The 21,560-nt window shown below is 47.2% G+C and overlaps 7 protein-coding genes across 7 annotated transcripts; 3 read left to right on the top strand and 4 right to left on the bottom strand.

Annotated features, from left to right (window-relative positions):
• KD926_000726 (WLM domain-containing protein) lies at positions 1–490 on the bottom strand (the record flags this gene model as incomplete). Its single annotated transcript, XM_053104537.1, has 2 exons — positions 1–184; positions 246–490. 2 exons carry the CDS (start codon positions 488–490, stop codon positions 1–3), a joined length of 429 nt encoding a protein of 142 aa, XP_052952201.1.
• Positions 491–906: 416 nt separating this feature from the next.
• Positions 907–2,565, top strand: KD926_000725 (Pfs, NB-ARC and Ankyrin domain protein; the record flags this gene model as incomplete). Its single annotated transcript, XM_053104536.1, has 1 exon — positions 907–2,565. The coding sequence occupies one exon, from the start codon at positions 907–909 to the stop codon at positions 2,563–2,565; it is 1,659 nt and encodes a 552-aa protein (XP_052952200.1).
• Positions 2,566–2,640: 75 nt separating this feature from the next.
• On the bottom strand, positions 2,641–7,467 carry KD926_000724 (nephrocystin-3; the record flags this gene model as incomplete). Its single annotated transcript, XM_053104535.1, has 1 exon — positions 2,641–7,467. One exon carries the CDS (start codon positions 7,465–7,467, stop codon positions 2,641–2,643), a length of 4,827 nt encoding a protein of 1,608 aa, XP_052952199.1.
• A 2,160-nt stretch (positions 7,468–9,627) lies between these two features.
• KD926_000723 (uncharacterized protein) lies at positions 9,628–12,551 on the top strand (the record flags this gene model as incomplete). Its single annotated transcript, XM_053104534.1, has 6 exons — positions 9,628–9,767; positions 9,832–10,048; positions 10,107–10,465; positions 10,517–10,884; positions 10,941–11,696; positions 12,445–12,551. 6 exons carry the CDS (start codon positions 9,628–9,630, stop codon positions 12,549–12,551), a joined length of 1,947 nt encoding a protein of 648 aa, XP_052952198.1.
• A 1,158-nt stretch (positions 12,552–13,709) lies between these two features.
• On the bottom strand, positions 13,710–16,714 carry KD926_000722 (putative glutamine rich protein; the record flags this gene model as incomplete). The annotated part of the gene is made up of 2 exons (XM_053104532.1): positions 13,710–16,030; positions 16,084–16,714. 2 exons carry the CDS (start codon positions 16,712–16,714, stop codon positions 13,710–13,712), a joined length of 2,952 nt encoding a protein of 983 aa, XP_052952197.1.
• Positions 16,715–18,842: 2,128 nt separating this feature from the next.
• KD926_000721 (uncharacterized protein) lies at positions 18,843–19,374 on the top strand (the record flags this gene model as incomplete). Its single annotated transcript, XM_053104531.1, has 2 exons — positions 18,843–19,133; positions 19,195–19,374. 2 exons carry the CDS (start codon positions 18,843–18,845, stop codon positions 19,372–19,374), a joined length of 471 nt encoding a protein of 156 aa, XP_052952196.1.
• A 311-nt stretch (positions 19,375–19,685) lies between these two features.
• Positions 19,686–20,962, bottom strand: KD926_000720 (casein kinase family protein; the record flags this gene model as incomplete). The annotated part of the gene is made up of 2 exons (XM_053104530.1): positions 19,686–20,839; positions 20,884–20,962. 2 exons carry the CDS (start codon positions 20,960–20,962, stop codon positions 19,686–19,688), a joined length of 1,233 nt encoding a protein of 410 aa, XP_052952195.1.
• Between the last annotated feature and the right edge of the window lie 598 nt (positions 20,963–21,560).

Genomic DNA, 21,560 nt, shown 5'->3' with positions numbered 1-21,560 from the left:
TCAACTGGGACAGACTATTGTGTTGGCATCCGTTTGGTCTGGAATGATGAGCTGTACGGAGACATCAATCCCCGAGTGATCTTGATGATCCCCATTGCCTGGATTATCCTCAAACTCACGGCGCAGCTGCTCCCACAGCACAAAGAATTCAGGTCCATGGTTGGGATGCTCAACGTGGGCGAGTCTGGTTGATCAGGTCAGTGCGTGGATTACAGTGATAGTCGAATCGGGCAGATTCTACCTACTCGTGCAGCATTATATCGATAATTCGAGGCATCGATAGATATTCATCTATCGCACTCCGCAGACGGATAAAGATCCCCTCTCCCTGGTTGTAATTGAGACCCAGGAGGTTCGCGTCGTCTGGGTATACTTCGTATAGAGTGCCGAGTTTCCATCCCCGGGCCAGAATAAAGGGGGTCACGCGACCAGCAACGTTGGTGAGAAGATTGAGTCTAATCCTCAAATGCTGAGAACGATGCTCATCCATTTTGGTCTCTTTTTTTCTGGTTGGGAACGTCGCTGGAGCTTTGGATGGCGCACGTAGGTAATGTAGAAAAAGAAAAGGAAAAAGGAAAAAGAAGATCCAAGCAGGGAGAAATAAGAACGAACAGGTAATCTTGGGCACTATATGAATAGACTCGCTGCTCACAGAGGGGGTTATCATTTTATCCTCTCAGTCCCGTGAGATGAGGCTCTTCTGCGGGATATTGGTAGACGAGTTAGGCATGAATATTGGGTGCTAATCAGACATCAGGATCCCTATCCTGGTCTCCTAGTGATTGGACCATTACATCCACTAGCGGTGGCCTTTTCGTTGTGACTCCCCCGCTCTGACCTTGTTGATACTCCGAGCCATTTCTCCTGCGCTTTACCACACTCCAGTGACAGCTACTCGTTATCAACATGGCTCTCAACCACGACAGCTACCGCATCGGCTGGATATGCGCCCTACCCATCGAAATGGCCGCAGCAAGGATCCTTTTTGATGAAAGGCATCCTAGCCTACCGCAACCCCCCAGCGACACGAACAGTTACGCGCTGGGGAAAATTCAATCACATAACGTCGTGATGGCTTGTCTTCCCTCCGGCGTCTACGGAACCACCTCAGCTGCCGTTGTTGCAAAACAGATGAGCACCACATTTCCCGGTCTTTCCTTCGGTCTTATGGTAGGAATTGGAGGTGGTGTCCCTCTTATCTCCCGATCATCCTCAGACGTCCGTCTTGGAGATGTTGTGGTCGGCATTCCTCAAAACTCCCTGGGGGGGGTCGTCGCCTACGACTACGGCAAGAAAATCGCGGATGGAAATTTCCTACGGACTGGTTCATTGAATCATCCTCCATGGAGTCTTCTCACGGCGGTGAGCAATATCCGATCATCATACCTTCTCGGCCAGGGACGAATAGGAGATATCCTCAATCAAATCGTCGCTGAATGCCCCGATTTTCGGTCTCCTGGTCCCGATCACGATCAGCTTCTTGATGCTTCGTCCGACCCGGACTTGCCTGTGGACAAACGGCCTGTGATGCAGCGCCCGACACGTTCATCCGATACTCCGCATGTACACTATGGAACCATAGCCTCCGGCAATCGTCTCATAAAACATGCAAAGACTAGGGACGAAATAGCTGCCGAATACGACATTCTGTGTTTCGAAATGGAGGCCGCGGGGCTAATGGACCTGGATCATTTCCCTTGCCTGGTGATTCGCGGTATCTCCGACTACGCCAACGAGTTTAAGGCAAAGGAATGGCAGCCATATGCGGCGGCAGGAGCTGCGGCGTACACGAAAGAGCTACTCAGCATGATTCCCAGGGACCAAGTCAAGGAAGAAGCAAGGGATTCGGTTTCGAACACGTCTTCGGCTGAAGCTTGCGCTACCTCCATCCCACACGGTCTTCTACACCAGGTGTTTCCTGTAGAAGACAATTTCCTCGGTAGTTTAACCACCAACGCACTGTGGCCGCGACAGAATTTCTACGCCCTGCCAGCTCCTCCCAGTCAATCTCAGTTTGTTGCCAACGTCCAGCAACGCTCGCATACCATCAATATTTCCGTCGCCGGTCACACCTCGTTCTCCGCCACTGTGGCTATCAACGGGCGCGGGGACTCTGACGTCGATCGTACGATTAAAGTAGACCGTTCCAGCTCCTGCATGTTGAAGAATTCGAATGATTGGTTCGAAGAGATGAGCAGAAAGAGAAATACCAGGAAGTGGATGGAGAAACAGCTTATCCGTTCAAGTGAGCGGATATACCTGGTTGTTGGTTTCAGGAGCTTGTGGCATCGAGATATCTTATTGATGCAGGCCGATAGCCATAATGATTCCAACTCTCTTCCGTGTCTTGGCGAGGCAGTCTATGCTGTGCAGTATCGGGAAGTCAAGTTCAGATGGTTTCGCAGAAGGGAGATTGATGCGGCCAGATTGCAGAGAGGGAATTGTTGGCAAAGCCTCTTCACGGAGCGAGGTGATGAGAATGCTGATGAAGTTGAGAATTATCTGGAAGCTACATTGAATGAGGATATTGGTGAGGCATCTATTACCGAGGTTCCCCAAACTTGAGATCTTGGGATGACGGGGTTCGTATTTCCAGTGAAATATTCAATGAAACACTTTAGGTATACACCAGAACATCAGTTAACCCCCAAAATGAACAAACTGCGCCCAATAGAGAGGTTGATCCTCCCATTCGGTACGAACATCATTGACCGCGAAATGAAACGCTTCTGCAACCGCGCACCCGATATCTACGCCCGGTTTCAACAAGAGCGAAGCCAGATTTCCATAGAAGCCAACGGCAACATCACGACTAATTGAGTCAGCAACCGGCCACATTGTACCCAGAACGTGAGCAAACCCAGCGACCTGAAAACCACTGACGAGATGGATAGCCTCGTCTAAGAGTTTCTTCCCTTTGTTTTCCGCCGTTGAACATGCAGAGAGATACGCTATGCGCGCACGTTTGAGATCCACTTTGACGATCGCCTCGACTGTTAGCTGATCACATTGATTGTTTGAAGATCTGTTTGAAGTGTCCCCTTGCAGTAAAAGATGACCGTTCAGAGGGCTTTTGGTGTCGGACACTGCGTGGCACGCAAAGTGAATCATGTCATAGGAAGCAAGATCAGACATCACTAGCGAAGACTGTGGATGCAGTAGACTCTTTACGGAGAATGAAGGCTCAACCACCTCTGCGATCTCTTCTATCTCGTCTTCGACTCCAGGTAGCGATGCGTGCCCGTCGGTGGTGGGCATTCCAACCATCAACAAGGCCGGATGCACACCAGGGATGCCCTCTCCAGACTTGGCTCTGGCCTGGAACATTGTTTTGATTGACAGTGAATATGAGGAGATAGCGTACGAGAAGGTATGCTCATTGGAGCCGGGCGTGCGGTCACCAGCTGCGTGGAAAGGCAAAAGACTAGCCATCCCGCAGCCTATCCAGGAGATTCTGGGTAGTCTTGCTGATGACGAACGTTGGAACTCGGTCTGATCGAGGATGGGCTTCACGCCAGACACCCAGAGCCAATGGAGTAGATCGGTGTATTGCTCGTTCCGCACTTTCTGATCAGCGCGATTCTTGGGTCTCCTTTCCAGGTCCTTCTCTAGCCATTCGGCAGTCTCCGAGTATGATAGTCCAGGAAGTTCGATACTGTCAATTGCCTCCTCAGAGATAATGATGGCATCGCTGCGAAGGAAACTGATGATGACGATGACGATCAGGCCTCCCTTCGCGCCCGACTTCATAGTTTCAATCGTTGGCCCGAGAAGAAACCGATCATGTCCTGGCAAGAGACGAATTGCTTCAATGCACTCATTGAACTTGGAAACCGATGCGAGACGGTTTTGAATCAAGGCATTCGTTTCGCTAATTCCCGCACCCGCCCAGTCGAATGTATTATTGATATCGTCCTGGAGTTTTCGAAATCTGGCCGCATGCTCCGGATATGTGGATTCGAGGTCGGAGAGATCCATCCGATTGCTCATTAACTGATAGAGGATGACAGTCCGTCCTCGCTCGAGATATTCCAATGCTTCGTGCAGTCGCCCAGCGCTCAAGAGGAGGGAACAGGCGTTTCCAGCAATTCCAGAGAATTTGCGGACAATGTGTTGCTGGTCGGTGATACCGAGTGATCGGCTAGTGACTTGAGGAAGCAAATCAACGACTTCCATCGCGATCGTTGTGGCTTCCTCTAGTCTTCCCAATTCCATCAGTCGATGCACGGCCTGAGAACCAGCCATCACACGATCGAATGGAGGTCCGTTGGTGATCCTCCAGCCGTCTATAAAACGTTCCACGGCAAGTTGGAGGTCCTGGCTGTCATTACTTTCTCCATATCGGACATGATATTTGGCACCGAGGTTGAAAAGGCGCCCTGTACGACTGGTATGGTCAATCTGCGTGGCTGACAGTGCATCTTCAGCCTTCTTGATCGCTGAATTCAAATCATTCAAGTCCTTCGATTCATCGAATCTAGCCTCCATGATATTGGAAATATTGTTCAGGCACCCTGCGTAGTACATATGGTTGGGAGGGCGCAAGGTTAGGACCATCTCCGCATACTTCGCGGCTTCATCGATATCGTCGATCATTTTTGTCCATCGAAACCTGTTTGTCAAATGAAGTGCCAGGTTGTTCATCACCTCAGATTTTCCTTCAATCCCATCGGGAAGAATCTTGAGGGCCAGTCTTTCATTGTGAATAGCAGCTTCAAGACTCGCGTGGTCATTCGTGCGTTTGGAGCGTAATATAAATGCGGTAGCTAATCCACTCAGGCATCTGGCTTCAGCAACTGCATTTGTCTTCGGTATATCACGGGCGTTCTCTAGATGGAGAATTGCACGGTTAAGATCCTCTTGATGCCCGGTTGCATCGAACCGCTCCAGCAGGATATTGCTCAGTGTTGTGAGATAGTCCGCTCGGTATTTGCTGCCAGGCTCGCATACTTCGAGAGCTCTCTCTGCAGCCACGATTGACTTGTTGAGGTCCTCCTTGTTTCCAAGTGCCTGATATCGATACTCCAATTGCCGTGCCAACGATTCCAACAAGAGTGGACTATCTGCCGGTCCATCGCGAACAGCCATTGTGGCATGATCCACCGCCTTTTCCATATCCTTTATATTGCCATCTTGTTTGAATCGCTGCCTGAAAAGGTCTGCATGAATCGAACAGAATTTACTCCACTGCGACTCAGTCTTGGGTGTCAAAATCAATGCTGCCGTGACTAGTTCAATGCCTTTCTCAAGATCGTCGCGATTTGCAATCTCCTGGTAGCGGATTAAGAGTTCCGATGCGCGACGGCCTAGATAGAGTCCTCTTTTGGGGTGATCTAGTGGAGTCAAGGATAATGCTTCCAAGCCGACTTCAATTGCCCTATCGAGATGTTCCAAACCCGAGGCGCGCTCATGGAGATCAATCAGATTCTGGCAGAGGTCCTCGAGGTATTCTGCACGAGATTCGTCGGCCTCGACTTTCAATTCCAGGGCTGCTTCGGCAAGCTCTATGGCCTTTCGCAGGTCCTCCAGTGTATCCTGGTATCGGAACCTGGCTCTGTATGCTTTGCCCAGAGCACTCAACCATTCCGGCCGATCTCCACCGTCCTCTTCCCCAATCAAGATCGCCAGTTCAAGCTTGTCTATGGCCATATCCAGGTGGAGCATGGCACCATCCTCGCTCCACTTCTCATTGTACAGCTTGCCTAGCAACTGGAGAGACCTGGGGAGATTTGGGTTTGGGCGCATTAGACTCTTCATCAGTGAGAGCTCCATTTTCCTGATCATCGAGTCAGTTGTGCCGTCACGCGTTAACGATACTGTGTCTTCGACAGGAAGACCTTTCTGCTGTTGCCAAAGCTGTCGTCGCACCCGGTCCAGGTTCAGACCAAGCAGTATGGTTACATCATCACCACGGCCGAACAGTTTGAGGGATATTTCAGCTGCTTTCACTGCCAGAGGCTCTGCCTCCTTGATCTCGCCTCTAGCCAAGTAATCCTTGCTCATCTCAAAGAATAGCAAGCATGCTCTCTTGCTCCAGAGTGATGGGCCTTCATCGAGATCCTTGAGCAGCCGACAGATGTGAGATTCAATGTCTTGTATCCTTCCCAGCCCATATGCAGCATAGCACTGGGACACCAGACTGTATTTCGTGCGCTCGTCTTCCACGCCAAACACAATTTCGTACCGTCGAGTGGATTCCTTGAAGATTGCCTCAGCCTCGGTATATTTCGTCTGGTAGATAAGCATATCCCCTTCATTATTCAACGACCAGATTGCTAAATCGTTATTTTCGCCAAACTTTGCCTGGTACGCTTCATATAGCTGGTGGTGGATCCGCTGCGCGCCGAGATATTGACCTTGCTGTTTCAAGACGTTGGCTAAAGCAATCATGATATCAATGGAGGCTTGATCCTGATTTCCGCGGGCGCCCACGGCCAAGACGAGCGCCTTCTGCAGCATCTCACCAGCATCGGCAAGATTATCTTGTTTTTCCATATTCCGCGCCAGTTGTTGCATGATATTGACTGTTTTCGTATGGTCCTGCCCGTATGTCTCTTTGTACCTCTCGAGTAGTGTATAACATGTCTCCTGTGCTTCGGCATATTTCTCCTGGCGGGCATAGACAGATGCCAAATTCAGTCGCGGGAGCAGAACGCGTACACTTTTTGGGCCGTAGCACGCCTCCACCTGCTGCACCAGCTCGATGAGCATTGTCTCAGCTTCAGGGTACCTCTCTTGGCGAATACGAACAGCCGCAAGGTTGCTGGACACCTGCTGCGTGGATGAGTGATCGGGTCCAAGCGCTACCTTGTAACGGTTCAGTGCAGCTGCGTAGATATTGGCCGCCTTGGTGATATCATTTCGTTTGAACGCAATATTCCCGAGCGACACGAAAGATCTGAGTGTCGATTTGTGTTCAGGTCCTTCGGTTTTATCGAAGGCTTTCCACACTTTTCTGGCGATCTCCTCGGCCTCGTCCAGTCTGCCTTGGTATAGATACACCCCGCCTAGTCGATTCATCGCCACCAGTGTTGTCGGGTGATCTGGACCTGACAGAGCTGTCCGACCTTCCAGAACGCGGGTATATGTGCTCTCAGCCTCCTGCAACTTCCCCGTCTGCCGATAGGTGGTGCCGAGGTACTCGAGGGCATCGAGGGTCTTGTTGTCCTGTAGTCCGAATATTTCCTCGTATGCCTTCGATGCACGCAATAGCATCTTCTTTGCCTTTGTGACATCCCCTTGCTGCTGGTTGTAGACTCCGCGCGCATATATTGATTCTAGGGTTGATAAATGCAGGAGTCTTGGTGATCCTTGATCTTCGATTGTGGCCTCGTGGGAGCCCGATTCTCCGCCACGGCTGTCATCGTTTACGGGGGCCGTGTACCAGCGAGAGACATCGGGACAAGTCTGATCGTGATTTTCTGTTTTGGACTGGGTGAGTTTCTGATGTGCTCGCTCATTCTCCATGTCGTGCTTAATGGTTGTGCCGTGAGAATAAAACACAGATGAGATTCAAGGTAAAAATGGCCTCTTTAGCAAACACGTCACGATACTGCTGTCAGCCTCACCGCTGACTACCAAGATGGTCAAAGTAGCAGTCAGCGAATGTCGAAAATAATACAGAAATATATGGAAAACTAGTCTGTAAACCAGATGGATCTGGCGAAAAAAAGGGTCAGGGGAAGTGAAGATGAGGGGCTCGGGCTTTGTCGACAACATGACTAGCTCGGATTTGAGGCCCGGGGAATATGGCAGAAAAGTGGACATATTACGCCTTCTCACAGTGCTTGCCGAACTGACATGGCTATTTCACCCGAAGCCTCACGATTATCCTCACATTATTGATCGCGCTTGGCTGTAATTATAGAAAGCCGCACCTCTCGCGATCCCGACTAGGTTGCTCTAATGCTCAAATCATGACCGACTCGCACTGATTTAATCCTATTGAATTAGGAGGATTTTAATGGCTAATAGGCCACCGATCTGAGGTTCGGCCTATAAGACCTTGATTTTGATCGAATATGCACTATAGCTAGACCTCGCCACGACCCGGACCGTGGGTCCCTCCTCACGACCCGCGGCCCGCCCCTCCGGTGAGGAGGGTCGTAGGCTGACGACCCTCACCGCACCTGAGGGTCATAAAATCTTTGGAGGGTCACCCGCCAAGCGACGACCCTATATGCATAAATTTTTCACACTTTCCCTAATTTAGGATGGATAAATTTGCTGACACACACTCATAAGTTAGTTAACTAACTAACGTATTTCACGGGTGATCCGGCCACCCCCCCTAAATCTCTCCGCTTCAACCAACGCGTCTACTTTGCTCAACCACCATGCCACCGAAAAAAAAAGCGGATTACGCTCTAAATGAATAGAACAAGGGGGTAGGATCCAAATTGCAATCCAAGCTTTTAAAAATCGCGAAATTCCTTCTATACGTGCGGTGGCGAAAGCTTTCGATATACGGCGTGGTATATTGCAAGACCTATTAAGAGGTAGCGAATTTCAACAAGAATAACGCAACCACAACCTCCGGCTATCTCAAACTCGGGAGGATCATTTAGTGCAATGGATAGTATCCAGGGATACGCGTGGCTGCCCCCCTAGGCATAATCACGTACGAGAAATGGCGAATTTGATCCTCCGAACTGCATCCAATATCCCCTCCAAACCTATCGGGTCAAACTGGGTAACCAACTTTATCGACAGGCGCCCAGAGCTCAAGAACATCGGTCCGAGCCAGCGCTGAATGATTGTAATATTGACCTACTTTTGGTTGACAGAAGCTATCTCTGTTCGAACGCGGAACTCGAAGTTGAGCGGTCACGGGATCCAGCCCGGAATGAAACAACTATAGAACCGGCTCAGTAGACTAAATACATATGAAGATGATACATAGGTGCTTCTTTTACAGAACAAACACTGACCTGCTACCCTCGAGGGGAAGTACGGTATAAACCCATTGCAGATGAATTGATTATAGCGAAAATTATTTTCAGTCATTAGTATATTCAGATATCACTATCTTCAGCAATAAAGATTTTGGCCGAGCATTGACATTATTTTCATATCTTTTCGGTATTGACATGACATGATATTGACATGAATCAATAAACAACATATACAACCGGTTATACCCAAAATATTTGGATGAGTTAGACTTTACCAACTTGTCGTTAGGGCAAAAGACGGATCATGTTCGCGGTCCCGTCCCCACTGGGAAGTGGAAAACTATAAAGATTTCTTCTCCGCTGGTTCCAAACAACCACAAATCCCAAAAGCAAAAAGCAATGACCAGACTGGGGCTCGATCCCAGGACCTTATCGGTGTTAACGATACGTGATAATCATGAAGGGATGGTGCAAAAGCTATGAATTTTGTATGGCGCCTAGGAGATGAATTCGTGGCCCTAAGACACAAAACCATGGCGTCTGCACTTCGGACCTGATGAAGCACCGAGGACCAGGCGAGACACCACTCACGGCCTTGTGGGGCCGCTTGGGGGGGGGGGGGAAGAAATGTGCGCGGCTCCATTAGGTCCTTGGCGACACATGTATAAAGATACCCAACGATTCCCATCTGAATTGCGTCCTGTATCTTTACATATCTCTTCACCATCTCACTATGGGTCGAAAAGCAAAATCACAAGTCCAGAAGGTCGATTACAATGCTATCGCCAAGCGGACAGAGTACAAAAAACTGGAAAGCGATAAAAAGTCTTCAACTAGAGCGAGGGTCCAAGCGATGAAGCATCTCTTCATTGAGTACGCACTCTTTTTTTTTTTTTTTTTTTTTTTTTTTAAATCAAGTTACTAATTCGATAGTTAGGTTCTGTGAGGAACAGCTCAATCCACCAGACTGGGGACATTGGCTTAACAGCGGATTCAACTTCAATACTATTGAAGCATTTATCAGGTGGTATATGAACACACATGAGATTATCCAATTGGCGGCAGCTCAAACTGTCGTCAAGTATTTCATAATGTTCTGTAGAGAATATCGGAGGGAAGAGATCGATTATACTGTCAGGAAAGATGTGAAGCTGGTAAGGCCAACCATTCTATTAGGTCTCTGAGTAAATTCGAAACTTACAAAGATTCAAGCTCGTCGCCGGTCCGATCCGTGTGGATTACGACCTACAAACCGGTCGGATTGAGCAACCGCCATACAATATTGACGATGTTATGTACACAGTATACCATTTGATTGCTTGGTGTCCAGTAATGTTTCCTACGATGCGATGCATATTCCAACACAATGCAACACGGAAAATGATGGCTTCAACAACCGCTCGACCCGGAACGCTCATCGCGTCAGGGGAATACCTGATTGAAAATGATTCTTTGAAATGGAAGGATATTGAACTCTTCATGGTCAAAGATCCTGAACTATCCGGTGGCAAGGTTCTCATCGCGAGGGTAAGACATAGGCTCAACAAGGGTTCACGAAATGAGGGCGCACCGTAAGTCAAATGAAGTATCTGCTTTAATGACAGCCACTAACTATTTATAAGATCCTGTTTCACGTACACAGAGCGGAATGATAACCTAGGACTTTGTGTTATCCAGGATATCCTCACATTCGCCTTTCTTGATGACGCCTTTGATAGCGAGTATATAAAATGCCCTCGGGATGTATGGACGCTCACAGACATTCCGGATCACCGTCTTAGCACCCCGATCGAATTCAAGGACTCAATCAAGGATCTTCCTATCTTACGGGGTGTTATTAAGGGCAAAAACGGCTCCTATACGACCCATCCCTCAGCTGCTCTTCCATATCATCAACTGAATCGATGGGAGCGATCTGCCACTCGATCCGCTGGCTTTAAAGAATTAGGAACTCTTTACAAATATCGCAAAGGTGCAGCTGATAAGATTAGTATGATTTCTACACACACCTAGGAAAGTTCAAAATATGCTAACATGCTGCTATAGAGCAACTTGATGAGCACTCTCGGAATCGTATCATGGGTCACCGTCAAGGGAGAACATTTGCACATTACGTATCAGTCACGAATGATACACAATCATTGTTCATGGAAACACCAGCTAGGACAACATTGCTCAGCCTCGCCACTCATGCAAGTATTACACGAGATCCTTCGGCACCGCAGGATCTCACCGACGAACAAAAAAAGGCTATACATTCCATTCCTGAAGTGCGAGAGCTCACAGAGAAGCGTGAAGAGCTCCAGGCAGATATCTTGAAAACACACGGTGACCTGAACCTTGCTAAAGAGTCTTGTGATCCCCGATTCGCTGAGTCAGCTGTTCTCTTGGCCAAGTTGAAATGGCAGCGCCAGAAAGCGAGAGCCTCTATGTTACAAGAAGCGCGCGTTAATTTTTTTCGGCAGATTGGGAATCAAATTATCGAAAAAAACCGACTAGGAGAGAAGGTCTTTTATGAACCTGATACTTCGCGAATCCAGCCTGAGAGGCTACAACTCGCAGAACTAGAATTCAAAAACCGGGATGTTGATCAAATTGATCCAGATGACTTAGCTGAAGACAGAATTCGCTCGTTAGAATTACGGCTACAGCTAATTCAAATCTACTCGCCCATGAAAGCTTCCACAGTGAAGGCCATTCAGCGACAAAACGAGTTGAAGGAACAGCGTGAAGAGAAACAGAAGCGCAGAGAAGTGAAGGAAGACTCTTCAGAGGTCCTTCAGTGCCCTATATGCCTCGGTGGTAGGGACAAAAAACCTCATCGATCCCGACGAGAATATGTATATTCTCGGAGAAGTGCCCTACTTCGGCATTTCAGGTCAACGCATCCGCTGCCGCTTTTCTTTCAACCCCCTCGCCAATGCGATATTCCAGGGTGTCTATCTTCTCATCCGTCATTGGGTGGATATATGCGTCACCTCCGCGAGAAGCATCGGATTTTCTTGTGATATTCAATCTTGTATCTATTTTTCTTTTCTTAGCAGTAAAAGCCTTCTATCACGTATCCTTCCGTACCCGCGGACCTGAAATTTGCCTGTTACGGCCTAGGCATGGTGGCGAAGTCAAGCATACAACAAGGATGATGCCCTCCCAGTCACTCCGTGTCTTATTTTAGAAGCTCGAGTTGCTTCCAATAATAGGTCCAAGGCTATTTGAAATCCACAGACTAGTTCTTGTTGGCTACGCAAGCTTAGCAAGAAATATGACTCGTGACATAGGAGCCTGCCGTCACAAGTATGCCTTGGCCGTGCTATTCAGCCTAAGTGTGACGGTCTACAAAGGAGCCTAGTGAAAGACAAGTTTGTTTCCCACTCGTAGTCAAAGAATTTTCCCATGAAGAGGAAAAGCTATCTAAGAGGGAGGATCTAGGGCCTCTATATACTTCCTGAGTCTTCGCCTTAGGCAGGAAGGCTCCATGAGCATCCAGGAACCTTCCTGGACGCCTACCGGAGGGTCCCTTGATCCTACACTAACTAACCGGAATGTTCAGGAGGTGACACCAAGGCACAAAAGTATATATGCTCGCAAAGATACCTTACAAAAACATATCAAAACGCATCGGCTTCAGGGGAGATTTTCAAATGGTCGCAAATGTGACTATCCCGGGTGTCAGACAGTTCTCGATTCGCTCGCTCGATACAAATTCCACCAGAATGAGGTGCACCGGATTAATCTCTGATAGTATTATAGATCATTGTTGCTGTTTAGGTTTCAGATAGCTATGCACATTTCCAAGTGGGACTTGTTGATATAGGCGCGAAATTACTTCCACCAAGAAAGAACCAGATAAATAAACTTCATTCACGCTGGGCAATCAATCAGAGCATAAAAGCAAGCCTGGAGACCTTTAGCGGATGTACCATTCATCAGATAATATAATTTAAACCTTTCTGGGCCGTCTTATTCCCCTGTTAACGTTCGAGGTACCCGTATCAGATAATACAGGACTTTTGCATGTCAACGAGCCAGGATTCTCTCTGAGAGAAAGGTACGTCGGGATCCGAACTTTCAGATCACTTGCTTCTATTGCTTGTTAGATCTGATCACTATAACAGAGTGGGTAGAATAACCTTGCACAAGTAAACTACCATCAAGGCGTGTCTCTGCTGGCTCGGGGCCAGTATTTGGATCCATCTTGAAAATGATACCTAGAACTTGACGTTCGCATTGAAAAAATGAATGAGAGAAAAAACTCGATATTTAAACTGATGGGATAGGCCAAGTGTAAAAGAGGGGCCATGAATTCACAATTTTCTAGAGGGGCCATGGAGCCATAGTTTTCTAAAGGGGCATGCATGTGAGGGAACAGCCGCTGGTTATTATTTTAATAATGATATCGCGTAACCCACAAGAAACAGAATTGGTTTGACAACAGAAATGACGTCAGATTGAAAGTTAGCTATCTAGTACATTTACCTACTCAGTAGTAGGCTTATAGACAGAAAACGGACTCCCAGGTCTTTTGTGTGAACTAGAAGATTATTAATTACAATTCTGGTATAGACTTTATATCCTTATCGCAAGCTACAAACTCTAGAATCATTGTCCAAATTTTTTTTATTGCTGTCTAAAATATGCCATTACTTTACTCTTGCTTGCTTATCATGTATGCCAATTTGTGTACTGTCATGCGAAGCAGCATAAAAGCAGAAACCCGCTTGACTAGCTTCTATATCAGGACAACTATCAGACAGAATACGTGGTAGCAAAGTCGTAGTTCAGTCAAGTCTGACTATGGCGCCGCGAAGAATAACATTAAAGTTCATCCTCACTCTCATCGGCGAATTGAGTCTGTGTCATAGCTGGCTGAATGGGACCTTGAAACATGGGGTTTTGCGGCCAGTAGGGATGAGGTTGAAAAGCTGACGGCTGTTGAAAATGGGAATGTTGAAACGCGGGTTGCTGCTTTTGAGGATAATTCCATTGAGGCATCATTGGCGGCTGTAAATGAGAAGGTTGAAGAACGTTATACCACTGACCACCACCAGGATTGATAGGGCCCCATGGACCATCCCAAGGAGATGCTTTGGGCTGCATAAATCTCTGCTCTGGGGCGAACGCATTCACGTCATAACCCGTAGCTGCTAACGCACTCTGTGGTCCCCAGGGAGATGATTGTGGCTGATTCCCAAGGGATTGATGAAGACTGTTTGCTCGTGGTTGGTAGTAGAGAGGAGAAATGCCGCTTAGTCGACTCTCTAAGGCATCCCTGAGAGTCATATCTGAAAAACCGGTAATCCCTTCTGCTGTCAATCGCTCAGCCTCTGTTAGTGATAAGATCTTTGCCAGGTTTGATCGAGAGATAGCGACATCTGTCCGTAAGTTTTGGAATATGTGATAAAACCCAACTACAACAAAAGGGAGCCTATTCCGGCTGATATTCCATTCACCGACTGCCACCCATGTGAGGCCGTAGGTTCCACCAGCCCGTACTCTTCTTTTCAGATCATTGATCTCGGCTTCGGAGCGCGTAGTGTATGGCACACCTTGCGAAACTGCCCCTTCTATCGCAGGTTTACCTCCAGCAGATGCACTCGGAACCAAACGAACCGATCCGTCAGCCGACTCAACAACAAAGTTAGCACGGTTTGTGCCAAGGTGTTGGATAAACTTGATCTTCTCTCCCATTGAGGTCTTTCCAGGCTCGATAGATCTTTTGCTGGTACGTGGCTTAACAGCGATAACCATTCGGCGTCTCTGCATCTGATTGCTGACTTGGACGGCCTGAGAGTTCATGGGAGAAGTCTGCGACTCATTCATTGGGAGTTGAGAACCGTGCATTGGGGGCTGACCCATTGGTACCTGTGAAGTACCCATTGTGGGCTGAGAACTGCCGATTGGAGGTTGAGAGCTGCCCATTGGGGGCTGACCCATTGGTACCTGTGAAGTACCCATTGTGGGCTGAGAGCTGCCCATTGGAGGTTGAGAGCTGCCCATTGGAGGTTGAGAGCTGCCCATTGGGAGCTGACCCATTGGCACCTGTGAAGTACCCATTGTGGGCTGAGAACTGCCCATTGGGGGCTGGCCCATTGGTACCTGTGAAGTACCCATTGTGGGCTGAGAGCTGCCCATTGGAGGTTGAGAGCTGCCCATTGGGGGCTGACCCATTGGCACCTGTGAAGTACCCATTGGAGGTTGAGAGCTGCCCATTTGGGGCTGACCCATTGGTACCTGTGAAGTACCCATTGTGGGCTGAGAACTGCCAATTGGAGGTTGAGAGCTGCCCATTGAAGGCTGACCCATCGGTACCTGAGAACTACCCATCTGGGGCGAGACGTCTTGTGGAACCCAATCATCTGGGTAGTTTCTCATTCTGCAGAGATCTTTGAGGGATGCATGTTCTGATTGAAAATTGGTTGCATCTCCTTTGTGACAGTAATCCGCAAGTTTTAAGTAACGGCTGCCCATATCCGGTATATCCACATAGTGAGCCATGCGGTCTTGATTGTATGCAAGATTAATTTTTTCAAGTTCCTGAGAGAAAATGTCGGTGACTGCGGCATATTGCTCGGCCGCCTCCCGGGAACCTGCAAGAGCTTTTTGATACCAGGAATGGAAACGGGGTGTCAGGCTAGACCACAGTAGAGACTGGTACCCCTGGACAGGCTCATAGCGGTAGCTCTTTTGCGGAGGGCAACATAACCACCCGTTGGGATACTGAAGTTCGCGACAAAAAGCCACAGTTGTGGTTTCCGCGATTTTCTGTGCTGTGTCGTTCCCTCTAGATGAATGTAGGAATTTCCATTTGCCCAACAGTCGAAAATAATCGACACAGCCTATGTTGCTTTTATAGTTGTTCTTTTTGTTCTGCATTTCCAAGTTTTGATTGATTTTATCCAGAGCGCCGCGGTGTCGTTCGGTAGTTGGATCATTGGCCCAATTGCCTTTCAACATAGAGTCGTAAAGAAATGCTAAGTGCTTGGTAGCCCTCATATGATTTGAGAGGTGATACGCTCTGAGGCCAGTCGGTTCGCACTTCTCTTCGGTGACTTGGGGATCTTCATGATAGTATTTCCAATCTTTTCTCTGAATTTCCCCAGTCTGGCGTCCTATAACATCCATAGCATACTCAAAATCTATTATTTTAGTCAGTAAAGATAATTTAAACGTATGTATTCTTTCCACTTACTCTGCGTGGCAACGACAGCCCTTGGGTGTTTCTCCTGATTCATAACCCATTTATCAGGAGCTATCATCACCCTGAGTTCCCATAAAGTCATTTCGAAGCCATTAGGTATCGCAGATTTGAAATCCCTCATAAATGTTTGCGGATCATCTGCAGCGGCAATGGCCTCTAGCATAGATAACTTTTGTTCGTCATTCATTGCTCGAGCACTCTGATCCTCTTCTGAGTCAGTGTTGTCGGCGCCGTCTGCGTTGTCATGAAATCCTGGTTCTTCAACAGGAACTTCCTGGCCTGCAAACATATGCATCGTTGTGTCTCTTGGTTCTGTAGCAATACTGCTATTCTGCACATGTGCTTGGGGCGTCAATAGATTGCTTGGCTGATGGACCAGATTGTTTGGCTGATGGACCAGATTGTTTGGCTGATTGACCAGATTGTTTGGCTGATTGACGGAATTGCTTGAATGAATAGCCGGATTGCTCGGCTGATTAACCGAAATTTGGGGCGCAGGTATAGTGACGGAGGAAGGGCCGTTATGGCCTGTACGAACTAAAGCAGACGCAGGGTATTCTGGCTCCTCATGATCGATAACATCACTACCATCCACCCTGGACACAGCGAACTCTTGAGACATGATGAAAGAATAACGATTTTTTTTCTGGCTTTTATAAAAGATAAAAGGAGATAAGTCAGATGCTTTAAAAAAGAAATGCGTAAAAAGGTAGAAAGATTGGAAAAGTAAAGTACTAGACTGAGCCGGCAGTCAAAATCACAGAGGTAATAAGATCGAATCAATTTCAAGGAGTTACTGTGCTGAAATGAGATGAAGGGGATATTATGTTGAATTTATATCGAGCCCTGAATACAGTGAATTAGGAACCGTAGCTAAGTAGGAACCATGATCTCGCGGGAATTATGGTCTGGCGGGAACCATGGCCTGGTGGGAACCATGGCCTGGCGGGAACCATAGCCATGAATAATATTTAATAAGCGCTTTCTCGAGAGTTATGACTGGTCCATATGCAGGCATTACAACAAAGTTCTCGTGAATTTTCATTATGCCCTTTTTACTGCCTGTGAGCATGCTAGAAAGAATAATCACTTTGAGTGTTCTTTGTGTTGGTGTGCTAACAGCAACTGTTGAGTAAGTCAGCATCTCCTAAACTAGGTTCTATTCTTACGGTACAAAGGGTAAATCAAGAAGTCGCTGTTAGTTTCAGCGAACCGAATGAGCAAGTAATGCACCATGTACACGTCGGATCTCAAAGTACTCCAGCATTTAATCCTAACCGGCTGAACGCGAATATTGGTGATCAAATAACATTCGAATTTTATGGACTTAATCACACCTTGACAGAATCAACTCTAGAAGAACCTTGCATGGCAAAGAATGAATTCGACACGGGTTTTAGCCAGTTCAATTCTGATAACGAAATCGGACTTAGTCTCGTTCTCACAGTCAACTCACTTGACCCCCGGTGGTTCTTCTGCAAACAAGATGTACCATCCTCTCATTGCCATGAAGGCATGGTGTTCGGTCTCAATCCGGGAGACGACATGCAATCCTTTCTCCTAAATGCAAAGAAAGAAGCTCTTACAGAAGCCGTGACTAGACAGACAAGAAGTCTTGATGCTCTTTCCAACACGAGTCCTATCGCTATTCCCCGGGATGCCAGTAGCCGAGTTAGCTTCAGTCCTAGTCCGAGCACTAGCCCTCTCCGTTCAAGCAGTGGCGTCCCCAGTCCGATCACTGGCCCTCTCCGTTCAAGCAGTGGCACCCCCAGCCCGAGCACTGGCCCTCTCCGTTCAAGCAGTGGCACCCCCAGCCCGAGCACTGGCTCTCTCCGTTCAAGCAGTGGCACCCCCAGCTCGAGCAGTGGACCTCTCCGTTCAAGCAGTGGCACCCCCAGCCCGAGCAGTGGACCTCTGCTTACAACCAGTGCCCCCCCCAGTCTGAGTACTGGCAGTTGCAATCTTGATATAAAGCCTATTGAGATTTCTACTGTCACCCGCACTGTGGGTTGCTCCGCAAGTTCTAACGTAAACTCCCTTAGGCGGTCTGTATCTTTGCCAGATTCTACATCTTCAGGTGGCCTGTCTTTACTATTTCCCTTTGCTGCATTGAGTGTTACCTTTTTTGCAGCGATAATGATTTTATAAGTCTATCGCATGTTAGGCTTATTATGTCTGTTGTTCTTTCGCGAAGCCTGCGTCATGTCTCTCTTTTCTGTCTCGCGTGCTTCTACTTGCTATCTTTCAATCCTCAGTTCCTTACGTCCGTGTATTGTTATATAGCTTATTAAATCAAAAACCGTATCTATAAGAGTTATTCCAATTAACATCTGTTGGAGAATTAGAATCTCTAAATTTGGAGTGATATAACCGCTGCTAATTACCACATTAAGTTTACCTACCATTTTACGTTGAAGGCACTTGATTTAGTAATAACCTTTCAAACGGCAGGTGTATGGTATATATTTGGAAAATATATTTTCTATAATTAGGTAGGCAATGGACGCAAAAAGCTCGTTCGTTAAATAGAAGGCGGGACAGTGTCTGAGAATAGAATTAGACATTGGCGCTTAGTTAATGATAAATTGCCGCCGGCCCAAGACCCATGGCTGGTAAAAGGAAATCAGGACACAGTTTGGAATATAATAACCATGGCCTCTGTGACTTTCCCTCTTGAAATAAAAGGAATAACAACCAGGATTCGGGTTCCAATTACTATTCGCATATTCATTTACAGAAATCAGCAGAACATGCCGCCGCAGAGTCAACGCTCACTCTCCTGGAGAGAGAAACGCAAATCACGTGGTCCTACATTTGACGTGAAAAAGAAAACCAAGGCAGACCGCGAAAGATTTCGTCGAGGCCGAGCTGGTTCTTTCAAGCGTCTCAATGACCTATACCTGGATGGCGTGGATACTGGACGGGAGCGCCGTGTTTATGTGGTTGTCTCTAGCAAAACCAAAGGCCCGCGTGGATCCGTACGATATTCAACATACAACTCCCATCCCAATGACGATTGGGTCCCGCTCCATGATGAAGTAGTAAGTATTCTAATTCTATGATTCTTTGAGAGGCCCGAAAAACATTATTTAACATGAATAGCTCGAGCACTGGCCGAAAACAGATCAATGGACACCGGAGAGCTTTGGCAATGATAAAGAGCAAAGCGCCAACAAAAGCCAACACACTAAATCCTCCAAACGAAACCGAAGTCCAGGCCGCCTGTTTACTGTTTCAAAGCCACCTTTATTAAACCTTCCTCAAACTCCAACTCTTACTTGAATACATGAAGTATGAGGGGTAGTATGCCATATACAGGGAGGATTTTGGATCTTGTATTTAACTGTATTCTGCATGGATTCATGAGCCAATTATGCTTTGTGCCTCATAGCAAGTACTATATTAAGTATGCAAACTTGTTTTTGACCGTCTTAACTCTTTGAAACATATTGACCCAGGCATGATAGAGCATATTAGAATTTAACCCATGGAGTGAACGCATGCTGGTTTAGATTTAATGATGACGTAGCCCTCTAGGAATCAAATACCTTCATAATGCGAACTTGATAGCATACTATATTTCATATGTGTCTTCAAGATTGCAAACTATCATAAATATCCTGCCAATAATACATGTTCTGCGTCCAGGGAGACTTGCTGCAAGGTGGCTCAATCTCTCTTTGAATCCGTGCAATTGTTAACAGATACTTCACCCAATATACTCTGTAAGACGGAATCGCCTCATATAAGACACCTATAAACTTATAGCATTTTCCAACAACTGCAAGTCGACAACAAGCTGGCCCTTCCCGTGTACCCTCCAAAATCCAACGCAAGTCTCTCCACAGCCGGTTAGGGAGAGCATATGAGTTTGTGATATGTCCACCCCTTTCGATTGCTCGGTCCCGGTGTAACAGGGCTGAATAGAGCTCGGTGATCTTGTCAAGCGATGCAAGAAGTTCAACTGAGTTTGACTTAGATAGGGGGCCAGTGCCCTCTAAGAGTCTCCCAGCGTGTGAGAGTTCCGTATTCAGTGATTGAAAATCACAGCCGGAATTTGCGCCGGGCGACGACGACCCCATACGCGATAGGGGGCCGTACGTAATAGCCCTTGGGCCATACAGATCCAATGCAACCGCGAGATTAAAAGTAAGGTCCTCATATGCATCCCGGAAGATACTCCTTAGCATGTTGTAGTTGATTTTTCGACAAGACCGAACTGCTCTGTGGAACCTGGCGAATGCTGGTGCGGTGTCTTTTTCACAATCCTTTGCTTGTTGAAATAATTCCCAGGAGCTTGCACCACTGTAGAAGTACATCAAGATCTGTCCTATAGCATGGAGGTCATCGAGCGCAGACGTGTTCGCTTCAGCCTTGGTTGCAAAATCCACAAGGAGAATTTGTTGGCTTTGCCACCCTGGATTGCCCATAGCGAATGACCACGGACTGAGGTCTCCGTGTATAATTTTTCTAGAATGAATGAACTCGACACGAGCGAGTAATTGGTCCGCGAATTCAATAAGTGTTTTGAAACTGAAATAGCGACCTGATTGGGAGAAAAGGTCTTCCAAAGACGGACCATATGTATCGGTCACCATGACTTCTTTCCCATTAACAGAGCCACACCAATGAAGGACAGGTATTCCAATACCGCCTGATGAAACATTGAGAAGGTTTGCTTCATCTGCTAAGCTGGAAAAGCAGTATTCTTTAATGAATACCTCTTCGTGTGTGATGGAATGGCGGCCTAAAAGATGTTAGGGACACCACTAAATTAGGAATGAAACCTACCCAAACCAATACTTCCAAGAACATTTGGCCATTCAACAATTTGGAAGGGGAATGTAGAAGATACCTTAATCTCATTCATTCTGCTATATCTTGCAATCCTGAAAATTTATGCGTAGAACGTGTGACGACTGATCATTCGGTGGGGCATTGAAGTGCTTTATAAGTTGCGGGGAAAGCCACGGTTTTAGTTGTGAATATTATGGTCCTTTGATAGACGCCTCGAAATGCCAGCGCTTATAGCTGATCGGCAATATTACTTGCCAGAATACTATCCTTGTCTTGTGACCAAGAGAGAACACAAAATGTATGGTTATAATATCTTCTACACGTGGACTCTATGGCTCATATCAACGTGATTAATACTGAGGACGGGCCTCGCATTGGAAGCTGAACTTGAGGCACCCATCAAATCCTTTTGCAAAAACGTGAACATGCCAGGTGCCACATTGGTCAATTTTTCGAGGGGAGAAAACGTAGAAGTTCTCTCGAGAATAATAAACCTTCTCACAATCCCAGAATGTCTCGGAAATCTCATTGAAAACGACCCTTGCAGATAAACTGCTTGGTTTGCCTCCTGTTGAACATATCATCGGTAACGCAAACGTATCCCCCGAGTAGATAAACCGAGGCGGTGGGATTAACACCTCTACCGCCTTATCGCCATATTGGTGATTCAG

The sequence above is a fragment of the Aspergillus affinis genome (genome assembly GCF_023601865.1).
Source record: "Aspergillus affinis strain CMG 70 chromosome Unknown NODE_114_length_115191_cov_87_667443, whole genome shotgun sequence".
In the NCBI taxonomy this organism is placed as follows: domain Eukaryota; kingdom Fungi; phylum Ascomycota; class Eurotiomycetes; order Eurotiales; family Aspergillaceae; genus Aspergillus; species Aspergillus affinis.
The sequence above is the reverse complement of the archived record's forward strand: the minus strand, read 5'-3'. Positions and strand labels throughout refer to the sequence as shown.